The following is a 17,487-nucleotide window of genomic DNA, read 5'->3' as shown; positions in this document are numbered from 1 at the left end:
TGTTATTTTTTTTGTACAGTATGACCATCTTAAAAAAAAAATCTAAGGACCGATTCTTACTAGGGTGTCAACTGGTCAGGTTTGGTACATACCCACGTAAAACCAAACTTAAACCAGATTTTTGGGCCTGGATCCAGGTCTAATATAAGAGAAACCATACACTGACCCGATAAGAACTACATGAACCAGACCCAGTAAAATAATATTTTTTATCATTTTTACCTTGAAAAATTGTTGGTCTTAATCGGAACTCAGGTCAGGCCTGGGTCTGGTATAAAATTTTACAAACTATACACAGGTCCACATATTAATCAGACCTTCGGCTCTGGACCCAGGTTTTAATCGGGTCTTATTTGTCACCATACCCAGACCCTATAGGGTTTGGTCCAGGTCGGATCAGAGTAAACCCGGCCCCTTGACACACCTAATTCTTACCATCTTGACCATGCTAAACACATCCATGGGATTATATACGGTCAAAATTACATGCTCCTATGAGTTTCAACTAAGGGAATCGGAACCATTGGTGGCATGCAGCAGGAAGTGTTCAGAAGAGAGTGTCCGTTACTGAAATTCCTTGCACCGAATTGCAACATCGCCAATGAAAATCTTTGATGGCATGTATATTTTAGAAATTAGGGTAGAATCCAAGGAATTAATAATCGTCTCACAGGATCCATGTTCTATAGAAAACGAGAGAAGGCGTTCGGCCAAAACAGCTAGAATCAAATTCTCGAGAGTTAATATTCTTTCCCGTTATTCACAAAGTATTTTTTATTTCATTGGATGGGCTTTCAAATCAAACTTCCTACTGATAAACCTCATTCAAACATCAATTCTGCAGCTCTACCCCTTATGTAAGCTTACATAAACAGCTTAAAGACACGTTATAAAAAAACAAAGGAATCTTTAGTTTTGTCCCCACTAATAGCAAAAGCAACCGTTTTCCGGACAGCGAAACTATAAAGATTTCTAAATAAATGGACTGATATGCACCTTCATGCCTTTTATGATGGAAGGGCCACCATAATGATATTGAGCACCACCCAACATCACATCAGAGTGCCATTTTGTCCCCTTGATGGGGCAGTGGCCGCAGTACTTTATATAAATCAGATTTATGATAAAGCTGACATTAGTCCTTGAAGAGCACGCTATACCATTTTCAGTTTCAAACTTTCAAGTCTAGTGCTTAGTTTTTTCTACCATCGCCAGTTTCCCTCTTACTGGGATCGTTTACAGGGACTTCTCCACTTGAATTAATATGAAAATTAGTCTAACTTATCCAGTTTTAAAGCTCAGCTTTGGTAAATATTTTACTGTTTACTTCACATTCACACCCCAACGATGTTCAAGGAAGTCTCAAGTATGCAGCACCGATCATTACAGTGGAGTATTCCCGTGGGATTCAAAAACGAGACAACTTAAGCCATGATAGCATGACTTTACCATCCATCATCATTTCATCTGGTCAGACAAAGTCTGCATTTCTCTGCAGCTTCAACAGAGGAAGAGTTGGAAAAACCGGCAGCTGTGAGCTAACAAAACTTTTAACTTGAGCTGCCTTCTGCTGATTGTTTTGTTTGTAAAAGTCACAAGCACGACTTGGTTGAATCCACCACCAGAACCACTGAACCCTTAACAGCGTATTTACCATAGTTATCAGAGAGGTCACAATTAACATGACCCACTTGTGAAATGTTTCAATCGGATGTGCTTTTCCCTTTTTTCAGGAACCGAATAGAAGGCCTATTATGAGAGATATGGGCACTTGGGGAATCAGACTGGATTGGTGAAGAGGTATATGGAGAAAATTGTGAAATCTTCAATCACAAACCTTTTTATTGTAATGTTCATTGCATGCATAAGATTTATATGAAATACCAAGATGAACAACAAATAACAAATTGTTATAAATGTCGAGGGGCTGTACATAATTTTATTTTCACTCCTATAGAACCATCTACTTGCCTCTGGAATGGAAAGGAATAGTAAGATTGACAACTTACCAAAGCATTGATCTTGCCACGTGCAAAATCAGGACAAGCAACACTGAAGCTACGAACAAAGTCACTTGGTGCTTGAACCTCAATCACGATATGCTCTTATTAGAATACCCTGAGAAGCAATCAATCACAAAGTCGGTATTTCTTCTTCCAGTCTAAACATAAAGAAAACGAGACACCAACTCAAAACTGTGCCAGCCTTTGGCTCATGGGTCAAGCAGATCATAACAAACAAAATTGCTTAGAATATGACTCCCACAGTTGTCATGGCATGGGAGTCACAAAGTTAAATTATCAGATTTTACCAGTGGTCATAACCACCTCAAAAGTCCAAAGCCAACAAGTATTGGAACTTTGACAGGAAGAGATTATAAAAATCAAATCAATCTCCAAAAGATTGCAGGGAATGTAAAGGATCTTTCCATTTGGTTCAAATGTAAGGCAGATAATGGTACTTGGACTTGAACACTAGGCCCACCATTGCCTCCAAATAAAAACCAGAATGTGATTTAAAAATTGGGGTTTGTGTGAAATATGCATGGGCTTACAGCCATCCAAAAATGAATGTTCGGCACCTCTCCAAAGCCACTTTCTTTGAAGCTCTCATCCACATTTATTCCAAATCTGACAGACTGCTACTCCTCTCTGTCAGCAATTTTTGTCAGACTCAACAGTATTCCGGTACCCAGGCATATGGCAACAATACCCAAAGAAACCTCCGTCGATATGTGGTAACCTAAAAGATGAAAAAACAATTTTCCCTTTAAGCGCATGAGCAAAATTCTAGAAGAGTAAAACTAAGAAAAGTCAAGATTAATGAACCTTAGCCAGAGAAACATAGATAGATGAACCATATAAAGATGGATCAAAGCATCTCTCATCAGTAGAAAAGTTTTGAAGAGATTACTCACCGAAGAAGTCTAAAATCATCTTGCCACCAATAAAACTGAGAACGACACCGATGCTAGGCTGCAAAAGCACAAGAGTGTCATCTCAGTGCCTATCCTAATGATAAATTCCAAATTATTGAATATTAAACATGACGAGAAGATCAGATATCTGGAATAAGACATTAGATGACGACTTAGTGCACATTTGCAATGGAGGAAAGTCTGTTTTTGCAGGAAGAGAACGATACAGAAACAAGATTAACATGCTTATTTTTACTTATGTTAAATTGCATATCATGTATGAAATAAAGCATGTGTTAGTTTTGTTCTAAATTGTTAATTGTGCACCTACCAGTATTTTATGGAACTAATCCATCTTATGGGTACAGGTGATGATTAGGTCGGTACAATAAGCAATGGTACGATGACATGATGGTATCAAGATGAGACTATTTCCCTGACGTTTTACTTTTGAGGACAATTATGTAATTTTGCATAAGGTTTCCTTGATTTTTTTTTGCATGAACTCAAAATGATTAAAACTGCATTTTTTTTAATCTATTTGGTTTTGAATGTACGGTGTTTCAAATCCGTTGTGTAAAAGAAAGGTTTCGCAAGTAATGCGCCCAAGGTCCGTCGACTTGTTATTTCAAAAATACCATTTTCCACTGAATTACTATTTAACACTATGATAAAAGAATGTTTACAAGGCTTTCAAAATTTTACTAAAAAGTTAAAGTCTGGAAATTTGGGGCCATTACAGCGTCTCTCCCTTTATTATGTATGCTTGTTCTCAAGCACATATGAATATATAAATCTTATATTTTTATGTTGTGTTCTAAGCCCATAAGAGGCTATTGTGCTCGTGATTTGTATTGACCCATAAGTGGTCTTTGCTTGCGCTCTCTTTGTATTATTGTAAGCCCATAAGAGGCACCTTATTGTGTATTTTCCATTCCATTACAAATAATGCATGCATGTATCATGCAATTAAGAACATGCCACGAGACCAGGGGCGTAGCTAGGGGGGGGGGGCAGGACTGGGCTGCAGCCCAGTCCTGCCTCCCGAAACATTTAAATTTTTTTTTTTTTTTTAAAAGCCCAGTCCTAGCCCAGCTCTGATTCCATATGAAATAGATTTTTGTCCATTTTTGTAGCCCATCCCAGTCCTAGCCCAGCCCTGACTGCAGCAAATAGTTTGATTTGTCTACATGAAATAAATTTTTATTAATAATTGTAGCCATTTTTTATTTTATCTAAAAAAAAAAAAATTTTGCTACACCCCTGTTTGCCCCCTCCTCACATGAATCCTAGCTACGCCCCTGCACGAGACTCATAATTTCATAATACATAAATAAAAACAAAATAACCAAGTTTGTGAATCTTTAGTTTTATATAACAGTTTTTCCAAAATATCAATAAAAGCAAATGTATACGATTTCAATTATCATCATTATCTTCTTCTTCTACTTCTCCTCGTCCTTGTTTATCGTCCACATTCATATCCTCCTCAATATATATAGGCTTTTTATCATTTACCTCATGTGCTCCTTCCGCGTTGATCTATTGAATGTCCTTTTCATTTAAAACACTTGGTTCTTCTTGAACTCATGCATCCAACAAATCAAAATATTCTAGACTGATGGGATTAAATTGCTCAATTTGCTTAAAAAGATTATATATAAAAATTAAAATTAGTTTGGTTTTGTATGACAAAAAAAAACTTTAAATAAACACATGAAAATGAAACATAAACTTGATAATTTTATATACTTTTGCCTTAGCTGCAAGTTGTAGTGAACATAGACAAAGTCATTAAGCATTTTATGCTCCAATCTATTTCTTCTTTTTGTATGAATTTGCTCAAAGATGTTCCAATTCTTTTCGGATCCACTTGCATTATATGTTTGACTAAGAATGTGAATGCCAAAAGTTCTCAAATTTGGAACATTACTCCCAAGTCTAGTCCACCACATGTCTAAAAGTACAAAAAAAGAGAAAACAACAATCGATACAAAAATCATAAATAAATAAAATGAAATTGAAATAGACAAAATAAATTAGCTGAATGCATTGTTGAATGGTTCTGCACTACTGTAGGTCTCTTCATATCACACGTTGCATTGTCATACATCTCCATTTTTTTGTGAATTTTATCTTGGATGCAATGATCAGGGATCAACCTCTTCATGCAATCCAAAATTTTCTTGCCCATTTAAATGTAAGGGAGTATCTAAATGCATGATACAAATAGTATGCTTCAACATGAAGAGGTTAATGAAGCTGCCCAGTCAACCTATGATCAATGATGCGCCATATAGATTTGTCCATTAAAATTATCTCTAATGGACTCTTTTGATCTATCCATGACCTCATAGAGATAAACCATAACTGGTATTTCTTTACTGTCAACCAATCTAAGTACTTTCACTAAAGGTATGATGATTCTCAATAACTTCACACAATATTCATAGAAATTCACTTCTAAATATAATATCCACAATTTCTCTTGGCTTTCTTTTTGTTTCATGGGGATATGCATTTCACTCATTTGATGAAAACATTTTTTTAGGGAACTTCTATTCTTTATTAGACTTTGCACTGTCAAAAAGTTCTTAGTAAATCTAGTAACTGCACTATGAATCAACTCAACAAATTTTTTAAGATTTTTAAATAAATGGAAAGTGAATTTCAGGAATGATGTGGCCATTATTATATTATAATTAACATTAACATTAAGTGTAGATTATATTTTTAATTTGCCATGTCTTGCTAATTATAGTTTATGAGTCAACTGGCATATAATTGCTAATTTTAATTAATTAAACAATTACATTTAATTTTTCATTGACATTTAGTGCTAACTATATTGTTAAGCATTTTTAATTGGCATATAATTATGCAATTTATTAAGATAGTAATTTAAATATGGTTAGAAATTAATTAGCAATTTGTACCATTTAAATTTTGCCCAAATTGGAATTTGTTGGACCCATGTGGGTTTCGATCCATTGGAGTTAGATCTCATTTTGGACCCACTTGGACTTGGAAGACTTAAATTAGCTCCAAGTGGGAGAACTTTCTAGAAGATCCTAGAAAGAGCATCAGAAGGAGGTGGGAGACATGGTAGTGGGCCAAATAGTGGGGGAATATAGAATATTCCCTCCAATACCTCCACTATCCCACCCCCTTGGGTCGACACCCTTGGATGGAATCTTCTAGAGAGCTCTAGAAGGTTCCCTCCACCCAAGTAAGCTAAATAGCCCTCACTCTCCCTCACTTTCCTCACTCTCAGTTTTCTCTCATTGCTCTCTCTCACTCTTTCTTTCTCTCCTCCCCTTGGTGCCGATTTTCTTGGAGTAAAAGAGCTCATTCGTTTCACGATTTTGATAGTGGCCTCTAATTAGGCTCTCTCTAAATCCACGAAATTGAAGTAGCTCTCAAGTGTAAAGAGCTCACCATCAAAGGAGTTTTCCTTTTTGGGGGTTTTGTAATCTTCAAACAAGGTAGAGGACCCTTTACTAAATAGTTGTAGAAACTCAAAGCATGCTTGTTTGTTTTATGTTTATGTTGATTTTAAAATGCCTATATGCATATTGATTATGCCCATGTTGATTTTGGCTTGGTATGTTTATATACCTATATGCATGCATATGTATATTGAGTGCCTATGTCAATTTTGGCTTAATGTATGATTTTAAAATGACTATATGCATGTATATTGAGTATGCCTCAAGGTTGCCAAACTAGGAAGAGTGTAATAACCGTATTTTTTGTTATTTGATTGAATTTTTTTTGATATAATGCGTAAATTATTTGATATGGGCCTGTGATCCATACTCCGGACCCAGGATTCATGTGTAAATAATATCATATATATTGTAATATATATATATATATATAATTAGATAATAAATAAATAAAATTAATGAAAATATGTAAGGGATCCACCGTTGGATCCATTTGGACCCAACTTGTGGATCCACATCGCAAAAATGGTCGTGGGTCCAAATTTCAGACCCTAATAAGCATCAGACCGCGACCGGATCCCGGGTCTCAGTCTCGGACCGGGGCCGCGACCCGCGTAGCGAGTAAGTAAAGCAACAAAAAAGAAAAAAAAAGAAAACAATTGTTGTTTAAAAGCCGATAGTGGCTCGCCTAATAAAGTGGATGTTAGAGTTCTGAACACAGCCGAGAAACCCATAGTGATGGGAAGGGGGGGCGAAGCGCAGCCGCCGGAAAGTCCCCCCCCTTTTTCGGGCATCCTCCTACAAGAGGGGGTCCTCGAATCCCTTCCTCTCACTCTCCTCTCCGCCCCGTCTCTGTCTTCTCGCTCTCTACCTCTCTGTTTCCCCAAATCCCTTCTAGGTTCCTTCTCTCTCGCGTGCGACGTGGAGGGGTGACGCTAGGGACGCGACCTCTTGCTCGGCAACAGTCACCGGAGCCGGCAGGATCAACCCCTCACGGCAGCAGCCCCCAAGCGTTGGATTTTTGAGGTACGGGTTTGCTCTTTGAGTTGAATAGGAAAGAAGACCATAAATCTGATTTAGGTGCCATATTTTGATGGGAACCATGAATCTGGTTCGATTTCTTGTGTTCTAAAGAGAGGAAATCGACATATTCATGATGAGTTTTGTATTTCAAAGTTTGAACCCGATTCTGTAATGAAAAAAAAAGGGTCTTGAGGGGTTAGCAAAGTCGGACAAGCCCCCTGCCAGTCTTGGCTTAATTCAGCTAGGCCTCGACAGGCTTGCCTGCTGAATCCAGCAGAGTGGGCTCGGTTGGGCTGGCTGTCAGACCAGCTGAACCCAGGCCGGCCTGGGTGCAGTCGATCCTAGCCAAGTACTCGACTAGGCATGGGAAAATATATATATATATATATACAACAACCACAACGCCTTCATCCCAAAACAATTGGGGTGAGTGATATGAACCAAAAAAGAAAATCATTCTGGGTCTTCCACATGAATCCTTCTCCTCCAATCATTACTATCCAATGCCATGTCCTCAGTGAGGTTCAAAGCATTCATATCCTTTCCTATCATTTCCATCCAAGTCTTCTTAGGCCTACCCCGACCTCTTTTAACTAATATATTTTCCCATTTCTCCATCCTTCTAACTGGAGCATCATTAGGCCTTCGCCGAATATGTCCAAACCACCACAAACGATTCTCTCTCATCTTATTTTCAATGGATGCAATGCCTACCTTCTTACGTATCACCTCGTTTCAAATCTTATCTTTTATTGTATTTCCACACATCCATCTAAGCATACGCATCTCAGTGTTAAGATGTACTCCATATATATATACCCGATAGGGGTATTTTTGTAATTTCACATAATTGTTTTAGAAAACAACTATTTTTATTTTTTGATAAAATGTAATTTCATTTTTTATTTTTCTGTTTTCTTTTTTGTATTTTTTAGGAACCAAAAGGGGCTCCAACCATAGAGTCGTTGGGGGTTCCCAACGACTTCATGGGAGCCCCCTTTTGGGCTCTTCTTTTGAGGCCCTTGGCCCTCCTTTTCCTTCCATTCCCTCTTGTATAAATAGGGGTGAACCCCTTGTATGTATGCATTCATGAGAGCTCGCTCTCTTTTCAATAAGAGGCTTTTTATATTGTTGCCTTCTTAAAGGCTTGTGTTGGTGTTGTCCCTTTGTGGACTTGGCTATTGTCTCTTTTGTTTGTCCATTGTAGGACATTGTAAGTGCTTATAGCAATCTTTGTATTTTCGCATATCTCATTACATGGTATCAGAGCCACTCGGTTGTAATAACCCGAGTAAAAAAAAAATCTTTTGGATCCGAGCCGGATCCGGATCCGACCCGGGTGATAAGTCGGCGATGAAGGGGGGAGGTTCTCGAAACCTCCTTCCCCCTCTCGTCTTTGGGTCTCTCTCCCCCGACCGACTCCCATCTCTCTGCTCTTTCCCCTCGACCCTCTCTCGTTGGAACTCAACGCCGAAGCCGACCACCTTCCGCATCCACGACCGTCGCCCGAGACCCCCTCCGCCGCCGCCGTCGACTGCCTTTCTTCCCTCCGACGTTGCCATCGCCGACGTCGACGACTTCCAGGTACGCTCCATCTCTCCTCCTGTTTTCTCTCCTCTCCCCCTTTTCTTCTCCTTTTCAGTCGGCAGGCCGGCAAGGGCGACACCCCCCCCCCCCCTACCGCTTGTGTCGACTGGTTGGCGGGGGCTTTTGCCCCTGCCTCTCGCCTTTCGAAGAGCCGGCAGGGGGCGACGCCCCCCCCCCCCCCCCTGTTTTTGCTCGGTCAACAGGGGTTTCCAACCCCTGCCCCTCTCTCCCTCTTTCTCTGAGTTCATTGGAAGGCCGACAGGAGGCCAGTGGCCCCTACCGTGCATTCCCCTACCTCTCTCTCGTTCTGGGTCTACCAGGAGGGTGGTGTCGAGCACCCCTCCTGGTCTGTCTCCTCTTCGGAGGGACGACAAGGGCGAGGCCCTATCGTCAGCCGCTCCAGCAGGTCGGCAGGAACCAAGCCCCTGCCGCTCCCGCTCCCTTTTTCTTTAGGCGGCAGGGCTGCCGCCTGCGTCGCTTCCTCTCAGGTAGAGGGCTCCCGAGGGAGGGCTCTCGGGTGACCCTTGTGCTATGGTTGGCAGGGCCCCCAGCCTGCCTCTTGTTCAGGCAGGTCGACAGGGGCCGAACCCCTGCCACCTCCTTTCTTCGGGTTCTGGGTAGGTTGGCAAGGGTCGAGCCCTTGCCACCTCCCTGAGTTCGGGAACGATGGCAGGGGCTGAGCCCTTCTGCCGTCTCCCTCTCTTTTTCTTGATTGGGTGGGCAGGGGTCGAGCCCCTGCCACCTCCTATGTCCGGATAGGTTAGTAGGGGCCAGCCCCTGTCGTTTCCCTGCGTTTTGGTTGGCGGGGAGTGGTCGAGCCCCTCCCTGCTTGTTTATTGCGTAGGGAAGGGGTCGGCTCCCTCCCTGTTTCCGTGTTTCACTGGGAAGGGGCCGAGACCCCCACTTCCTCCCTCTGTTGTTCAGGGGAGGGTCGAGCCCTCCCTGTGTTCTATTTTTGCTTGGCAAATAGGGGCTCATCTCCTGTCTTTGTTTCTTTTTGCAGGACAGAACAGGGTCGTCGCCGCTGTCCTTTTGCAGAGATGGCAGAGGACCGAGTCCCCAAGCCCTCGTTGCATATTCGGCAGGCAGGGGCGAAGCCGCCCCCTGCCTCCCCCTTAGTGGCTTGCAGGGAAGGGCCTCGCCTCCTTGCTCTCTTGGCAGGCAGGGCGAAGCCTCCCTCGTTGTCTTCTTCAGGTAGGGGTGCAGCCCCCTGCCTCCCTGCTTCTCGCTGACAGCAGGTCGGTAGGGGCTCGCAGCCCCAGCCCCTGCTTCTTGCACTTATGGCAAGTGCGCAAGGGCATGATGCCCCTGCCTCTGCTTCCCTTACGTCAGGACGGCGACAGTGCCCCTGACCTTCTATTTTTGGTATTAGCTTGCTAAGATCGTTATTTTTGCAGCTCGTGCGACAGATCCTGCTCGCGCTCCACGACCCGAGTCGTCCATCGCTTACACTCACAGACGCCAGCAAGCTTGCAACTCTCAAAGGTAGGGGAAGATTGCACAGAAGACTTGGATAATTGAATTGAGTTCAATTAACTAAAAAGGACAATTAAATAAATATATATGCATATATATATATATATGTAATAACCTCAATTTTTATAATTATTTATTTGAAAATAACAAGTGTTTTTCTAATTTTGGGCCTCGGATCCGTTATCGGATCCATAAAAGAATCCATAAATAACCCACAAGGGGGCGCCAAATTATACTTATAATAGTAATTTTTAATTAAATAAATAATTAATAGTATTTATAATAAGAAAAATAAATAAAGTTTAGTATGGAGGGTCGGACCCACAATTGGATCCACGAATCCAACTGAGGATCCGGCACTCATGGGCGAACCGGGTCCATTATTAAAATGGACCCAGCATCGCGGGTCACGGGCTCGGACCCGGACCCGAGTTCTTTTTAAAAGGGGCAACCCGATAAGGGTTGCCCGATAAACCCTAACAGGAAGAAGGAAAGGGGGAAAGGGGGGTTACGCAGGGCGTAACCGACCTCCCCCTCCCATCTCGGCAAGGAAGGAGGGGGCCTGGGGCCGATAAAAGGGGAGTGAAGAGAGGGTTATGCCCTCTTCACTCGGGCTCTCTCTCTTCCCCATCTCTCCCCGTTCCTCTCGCTCGCTCGGTGCGCACACGCCGGAGGAAAGGCGGTCGCCGGCGAGCTGCGGTCAGCCACACCCACCAAAGCCCCTAGCGAACACCTTTCTTCACGGCAGCAGTGAGGAGCGTCAGCCTCCAGCTTACGATCGCCGGGAAACCCATCGGAAAGACAGGTACAGTGCTTCTTAGATTTCGGATGAGGGATCGAACATAGGTTCGATTCCAGGTGGGGGTTTGAGTGTAGGATTTGGGGTTTACATCAACCCTAAACCTAAAACCCCAAATCTATGATTTGGGGGTTTTCGGATTTTCATCATCCAGGGGATGTGTAATTTCGATTTTTCTGAAAAAGAAAAAAAAAGAGGTTTCCTGTGTGTGTGCAATTGATCCCCTTTGATGAAAATCTTAGAGATTTTTAACGGGTGTTTCGGTAGATGATGTTTTTGGATGTTGGTATTGTTTTTGGAGCTATATAGTCTTCGGATCTGTTTGTTTTACTTGTTTTTACTTCATTTTGGATTTTCTTGTGGTGTTTAATATGTTTGTATTACGCAAAGAGGTGAATTGCATAGGAAAAATAAATAGCCGGGGCAGAGATTGCTAATTTGGGCGATTTCTTTTCAAGTTGGTGTTTGTGAAATAGCAAAAAGAACTTTCTGAAGGCAGTTATTTTTGGTTTCTGTTTACCTTTTCACGTTGTCTAGATTTGTTTTATTGATTGTGTCTTTAATTTGTTCTGAGGTGGCTAGAACTAGTGATCAATCAAGATTTTTAATTTTGATATATGTGATAGAATTTGATTTAATCATCAAACTCATAGAGATTTACCTCGAGATCACCTGATTCTGATGCTCCAAGTTCCTTGACTTGATCAGAATCTGGCATATAAATAAGGCATCTGAGTATATTACTCTTTTGTGGACTCACCTATCAGGATGGGGGCACATCGATGGATGAAGGGTCTAGGACTCAGTCTTCAAGTCATTATGAGGACCTGCCTCTTTCAACTAGGTTGCATTCACGCAATAGAAGATATTGCTTACAGACTTCAGAAGACAATGACTGTGATGTGGTTTAGGTGAAGCTAATGTTGTGTATAGATAGTGGAGTTAACTGGAGAAATTAATTGGTAACTACTAGGTAGGAATAGGTTTAGTCAGCATTCCTAGAAATAGAAAACATAGGAATCCACATGATTAGCGAGCCCAATGAGTAGAATTCTTGCCATTGTCATTTCAGTAGTGATGAATATCCCTTTTAAAAGTTTTTGTTTGTCGCCTTTGTATTTGAAAGTAGGGAAGTTGACTTTGTTACTTTTCCCTTTTCCACCTCACCAGCGCAAAGATTCTGGGTCTTGTCACCTGTCACATCCAAATTTTTGAAAGTTCTGTTGCTGGTCATCAGTTTGTCCAGTTTTGGAAGCCTTTTGCAAGACCTGAGCTTTTTCATCTTGGGATTGTACCAAAAGGATTCAAGCAAAGTTGCTAGAGTTTACATCTTTGCAATTGGTTTTGTTGAAGAAAGAAGCTTCCATCCATTATATGGAAGTGATGCTTTGGAATATACATGTTAGGGCACATGGTTCCTTATAAGTTTAATGTCTACTTGCAATTACCAACATGTTCTGGACAGGTTGTGTACAAGTCTTACTTGGATCTAGTTGCAGATTTTCAGAAAGTTGTCTTATCATGAGCAAAGATTTAGCTCAGTGATATGATGATGATCTGTTAAGGGATATGGTTTATTATGCAATGTGTCTTTATATATGGATGGGTGGGTCCAGCCTATCAAGATGACTCATGGACTTAAATTTGCTTTTCCCCATTAGTGCATATGAATTTACAATGGTTCTTGAGTGGGGTTAAGCTCAAAGTTTGTAAGATGTAGCGTGGGATCATTGCAACATAACCTGAAAAATTTTCAGTTGTGTATAATAGTGCTCATGTTACACTGTTTAGGGAGGATGGATACATAAAACTGAAAATTTATATATGTAATGTATCTTGCTTGGATGTCCCGAGCTGAACATTATATTTTGGCTAGAATCCATGTGTTAATTAAAAGCTTGTGTATTGGATTGTATGAAAACCCTTGTCGTGGAGATTTATGCTTTCACTTGACTGTTATGACTATGGTACGCATGAGTGTGAGCATGATTCAATTGTTAGTAAGTCTTCTTGAACATGTACACTTGATTTATATGTGAAATGGTACATGTACACTCACACCCTTAAAGAAACCATGGATTGGTTAAGATCCATATGTGATGTAGGTAACACACACATATTGTAATTGCATATGAATGAATTATGACATGCATATGTTTGGGTTTATATTTGCATGAATATATATGCTTTTGGCCTAGTGTTGTAAATGAAACACTACTTGGTTTTATTATGTGATGCACCGATGGCCTATGGGACCATCACCGGCCTGGAGAGCCGTGGGTTTGGTTTTCTTTTATATATGTTCTTAAAAGCATCACTTAAACCACATAAGATGGTTTGGCACATTACTGCACTGTTCTAATGGTTTATACGGGCTGAAGTCCCGAATGGGTCCCTGCAAGGGAGGATGCGGGGTTTTCACTTTACTTTTGCATATGGTGTTGCAAACTTAAAGAAATTGACTTAATTAAAAATATAATGAATAAGAACAGTGTAATTTTACATTCTGGGATATCTCATCTGGAGTATGAGAATCTTGGATATCCGGTCTTGGGGAGACTGTGAGGATACAAAAACTCCGTGTGCGTTGTTGCCCCTGAACCCGATATTGAGGTTCTTCTCCTGGCCACGGTTTTAGGGAGAGCCCACCACTTTACCCGGGAGTGGTGTGTTAGTCATAGCTGTGAGTTTATGGTACCAAGGAAGTGGCACTTGTGGGCGTAGGGTGTCCCTTGTGTCCCCGACATTAGATGTGGAAGTCTAATGTTTCGATGGATGATGCTGTTCCCTGATATCGATCGAGGGCTAAGTTGGAACCCAGTAATAAAATACAAATTGTGTGTTAAGCTACCCTGGGAACCTACTTGACCTCGGGGTTTGTACCCGTTTGGTGTATCCGCGGGCCACGGTAATTAAAAAGAGGAACTTAAGGATGTGTGCATCTAATAGGGCATGCATATGAAAAGATAGAACTTAAATGAAAGATAACAGAAGAAATCATGCATTGCACATAATCATGCATTTTTCTGTTATGCATTAGATCATGCATGTTTGAATCATTCTTGATATCATGACATCATTTGGTGGTAGCATATGATTTACTTTGTGAAATCATGCTGAAAGGTTTGATTATTTAGTTATTGATATATGACACTGCTTTACTCTTCTTGACTGGTGAGTATATGCAATTATTGGCAGTTATGAATATTTAAATGTTGCAAATTTTATATCTGTACTCACTCAAATCACTGCATGAAATTTTATCCATGTTCTTTCTCTAACCTGTTTTCTTTAGAAGTAGCTGTGCTCAGAATTTCGGTTCTGACACCCTACTTTGTTGGTTTTTCACAGGATATGGTGAACAGTGAAGTTGGACATGCATCTGGGGATGGATGAGTTATACTTGGGCTTGTCAGCTTCAGTAGAGGATATAGTGACTCTTTCGTTTGTCTTTCAGTTCTTTTAATTTCTGCAATTGTTACTTTACTTTCAGTTGAAGAAAACCTTGTCTTTGAAATTTTCTTACTCATTAATAAAAGAGTTTTAGTTGGTTGATATGGATGATAATTGCAACTTCGTTTGTGGTGGATGGGCTATCCAATGGAAAGTGGAACTGTGAGGACCCCAGATCTCTGGGAAGGTTTCCGCAACTCTTAGAAAAAAAAAAAATCCGCATTTTTAAAGGGTATGGATTGGGGTCGTTACAATATATATATATATATATATATATATATATATATATATATATATATCATATATATTTATACGAGTACGCACTTAACTCAAGGACGTGGTTTCGCGATCCTTGTCCTTTACTTTGTCGTCGCGTATCGCGCAAAGGTTTTGCATTGCACTCCTGCTACAGTCCTTTACTTTGTCGTCGCGCTTCGCACCCAGGCTCTTGCTTTTGCATGTGTTGTTACTGCTTTGCTATTGCAGATGACGCTCAGGTTTTCGCTCATTGCATATACGTTTGAGGCATCCTCGTGGAGGATGCAAGAGACATCTACCACTCTCCCTCTTGCGACAAGAGTTCAGTCGGGAGCGAGCGATACATCCTCGTCTAAGGAGAGAGATACCTCGCAAGGATCCTGGCTCTTCGAGTGCACAATTCCTTATAGTAGACTTGAGATTTAGGGAGTTAAAGCATCAAAGACTGCTCCAAATCGAAGCATTTGGAAGGGTGTGATTGGCTGGTTCTGTTCGCCTTTTCGGCATATCTCGGGTGATCCCGAATTGAGGGTTCGAGCAAACTTCTTAGCGAGTGTTTTGTTGAGAAACCCACATCCCGTCTATCGAGGCCGGTATCGAGTCATGCGAGGCACGTAGATACCCCGATAGTGGATTAGATTCTAGAAAATCGCATGCATAATGTTGGCACAAGGTACTGCTATTTCAAAAGATAAACATTACATCTTTGTGAAACACTCCTGTTGAGGCTTTTATTGAGGAGCTATACTTCCTTCATGAGTACTTGTAGTCGTGCACGACACGTCTAGTACTGCGATGATAGGATGAGACAGTTGTGCGACCTCAAACAGTGCTAAATGCATAATGCTGTAATCACATAAATGGCCTCACATTCGCCTTCACAGGCAAGATGCTCGAGTGGTGTAAAGACCACAACATAAAATGGGTCGTTAGTTAAGCAACCTCTAACGTACCTATTCGACTCTGGTTGTCTATCAAGGGAGAGGACAAAGCGGTACAAAACTCCAATGAACAGGTTGTTAACAACTACCCTACGGGCAATGATCCGGCCTCCCCAGTCATTGGAGTTAGGGGAAAGAGGCTACAATAGTTAGCTCAACACTTCTGCAGCAGTTGGATGCATCCGTGACACTGCTTATCAGCCTCTGGGGAATCCTCGCTCGGCTAAAGCCGTACCCTTTGGAGCGGACTCAACTAGCTATTCGGGTTATTGAAAATACATAGAATAACAGACGCCCAAACTAGTCTCAGTTGTTTCTACATTTTGCTTGCGCGTACCCGCAGGCCAGTAATATCGAAACATAAAGTCTGTTCACACTGGTCAATTGCGTACTTGCTCGGTAGTTCAGTATGTTACTCGTTGAGCTATATCTGCCTGTCGAGGCGTTACTCTAGTTTGTTAAACTGCTTACACAGTTCTTTGCTAAGTAACATCTAGCTTCTCATACTAGTTAAATGCTTATAATAATAGCATTATGCCAGTTGCTACATATTAACATGTGACTTGTTTTATCCCTTGGTCGAACTGTTTGGTGCTTATTATAGCGTAGCACTTGTTGGCTTGCATCTCTTATGATTGATGTGATTGCATACAACTCGGAATCTACGAACTGGTGGCAACTAGGATTGATGTGACCGCTTGTCTTATAAGCTGCTTACATATTGTGATATAACTGTTGTCGTATGATTGCTTATGAATGGCTTGTGATGCAATGGTTTATGCCTTACGATTAATTTAATTACTTGCTGATGGACTGAGCCATTTGATGGTAATTGTATGTCTTACGAGCATTGTTATGAGTGCTTGTCATATTCAGTCATTTTGTTTGGCTGTCGGATAGAGTTAGTTATTCTTCGCCTATAGAATCAACTAGATTGCCATATCTTCATGTTCTCGCGTATTGTGTTTACTATGTGAAGTGATCCGATGCATATTGTTGATATACGTGCTTGTGCCCATATTGTGGCTACTGACCCCAAGAGCGGTCAATTGTTCGGAGCAGTCGATTGTATAAATGCATGTATCACTGAGTATGGTATCTGTTGAGGACCGGATCTTCAAAGGATTATTTGTGAGGGCATGTATGATAAAGATCAGGTGACCTGGCTAGAGTGGTAGAGTCTCTGTGAGGATGTACACTGTATACGAACGGGTAGCCGCAAAGACGGTGAACTCCTGTGAGGAAGTGTATGGTCCAAGACCAGGTATACCATTTAGGGCGGAATTCCTTGTGAGGTTATACATTTTCCAGACCAGGTGATCCGGCGTTGATCTTGTTGATTGTAATAGTGACTATCGACCCTAAGAGCGGTCATTTGCGTTGATGCGTGTATCGCAATGATTTTCATTGGATATGGCATTTATTGGGGACCGGATTCCCAAAGTTTTCGCTGTGAGGGTATGTATGATCAAGACCAGGTGACCCGGCTAGAGTGGTAGATTCTCTGTGAGGATATACACTGTCCACGAACGGGTAGCCGCAAAGACAGTGAACTCCTGTGAGGAAGTGTATGGTCCAAGACCA

The 17,487-nt window shown here is 41.3% G+C and overlaps 1 protein-coding gene across 3 annotated transcripts in view; it reads right to left on the bottom strand.

Moving 5' to 3' along the window:
- Window positions 1-1,817: 1,817 nt before the first annotated feature.
- Window positions 1,818-17,487, bottom strand: part of PDE149 (integral membrane TerC family protein) — a 167,732-nt gene continuing 152,062 nt past the window's right edge. The window contains exons 13-15 of one of the 3 annotated variants that reach the window (XM_090002731.1): window positions 2,918-2,975; window positions 2,555-2,742; window positions 1,818-2,118 (exon numbers count right to left, since the gene is read on the bottom strand). In XM_090002731.1, coding sequence (XP_089858857.1) covers window positions 2,642-2,742; window positions 2,918-2,975 — 159 coding nt within the window. In that variant the 3' untranslated portion in view covers window positions 1,818-2,118; window positions 2,555-2,641. The remainder of the gene's footprint in view (window positions 2,119-2,554; window positions 2,743-2,917; window positions 2,976-17,487) is intronic. The other 2 variants (XM_090002732.1, XM_090002733.1) reach the window with 2 other exon arrangements.

The sequence above is a fragment of the Nuphar pumila genome, chromosome 4 (assembly GCF_984573655.1).
Source record: "Nuphar pumila chromosome 4, dmNupPumi1.hap1.1, whole genome shotgun sequence".
Lineage (NCBI taxonomy): Eukaryota > Viridiplantae > Streptophyta > Magnoliopsida > Nymphaeales > Nymphaeaceae > Nuphar > Nuphar pumila.
Note: the sequence above shows the minus strand (reverse complement) of the source record. Positions and strands in the feature narration are given on the sequence as shown.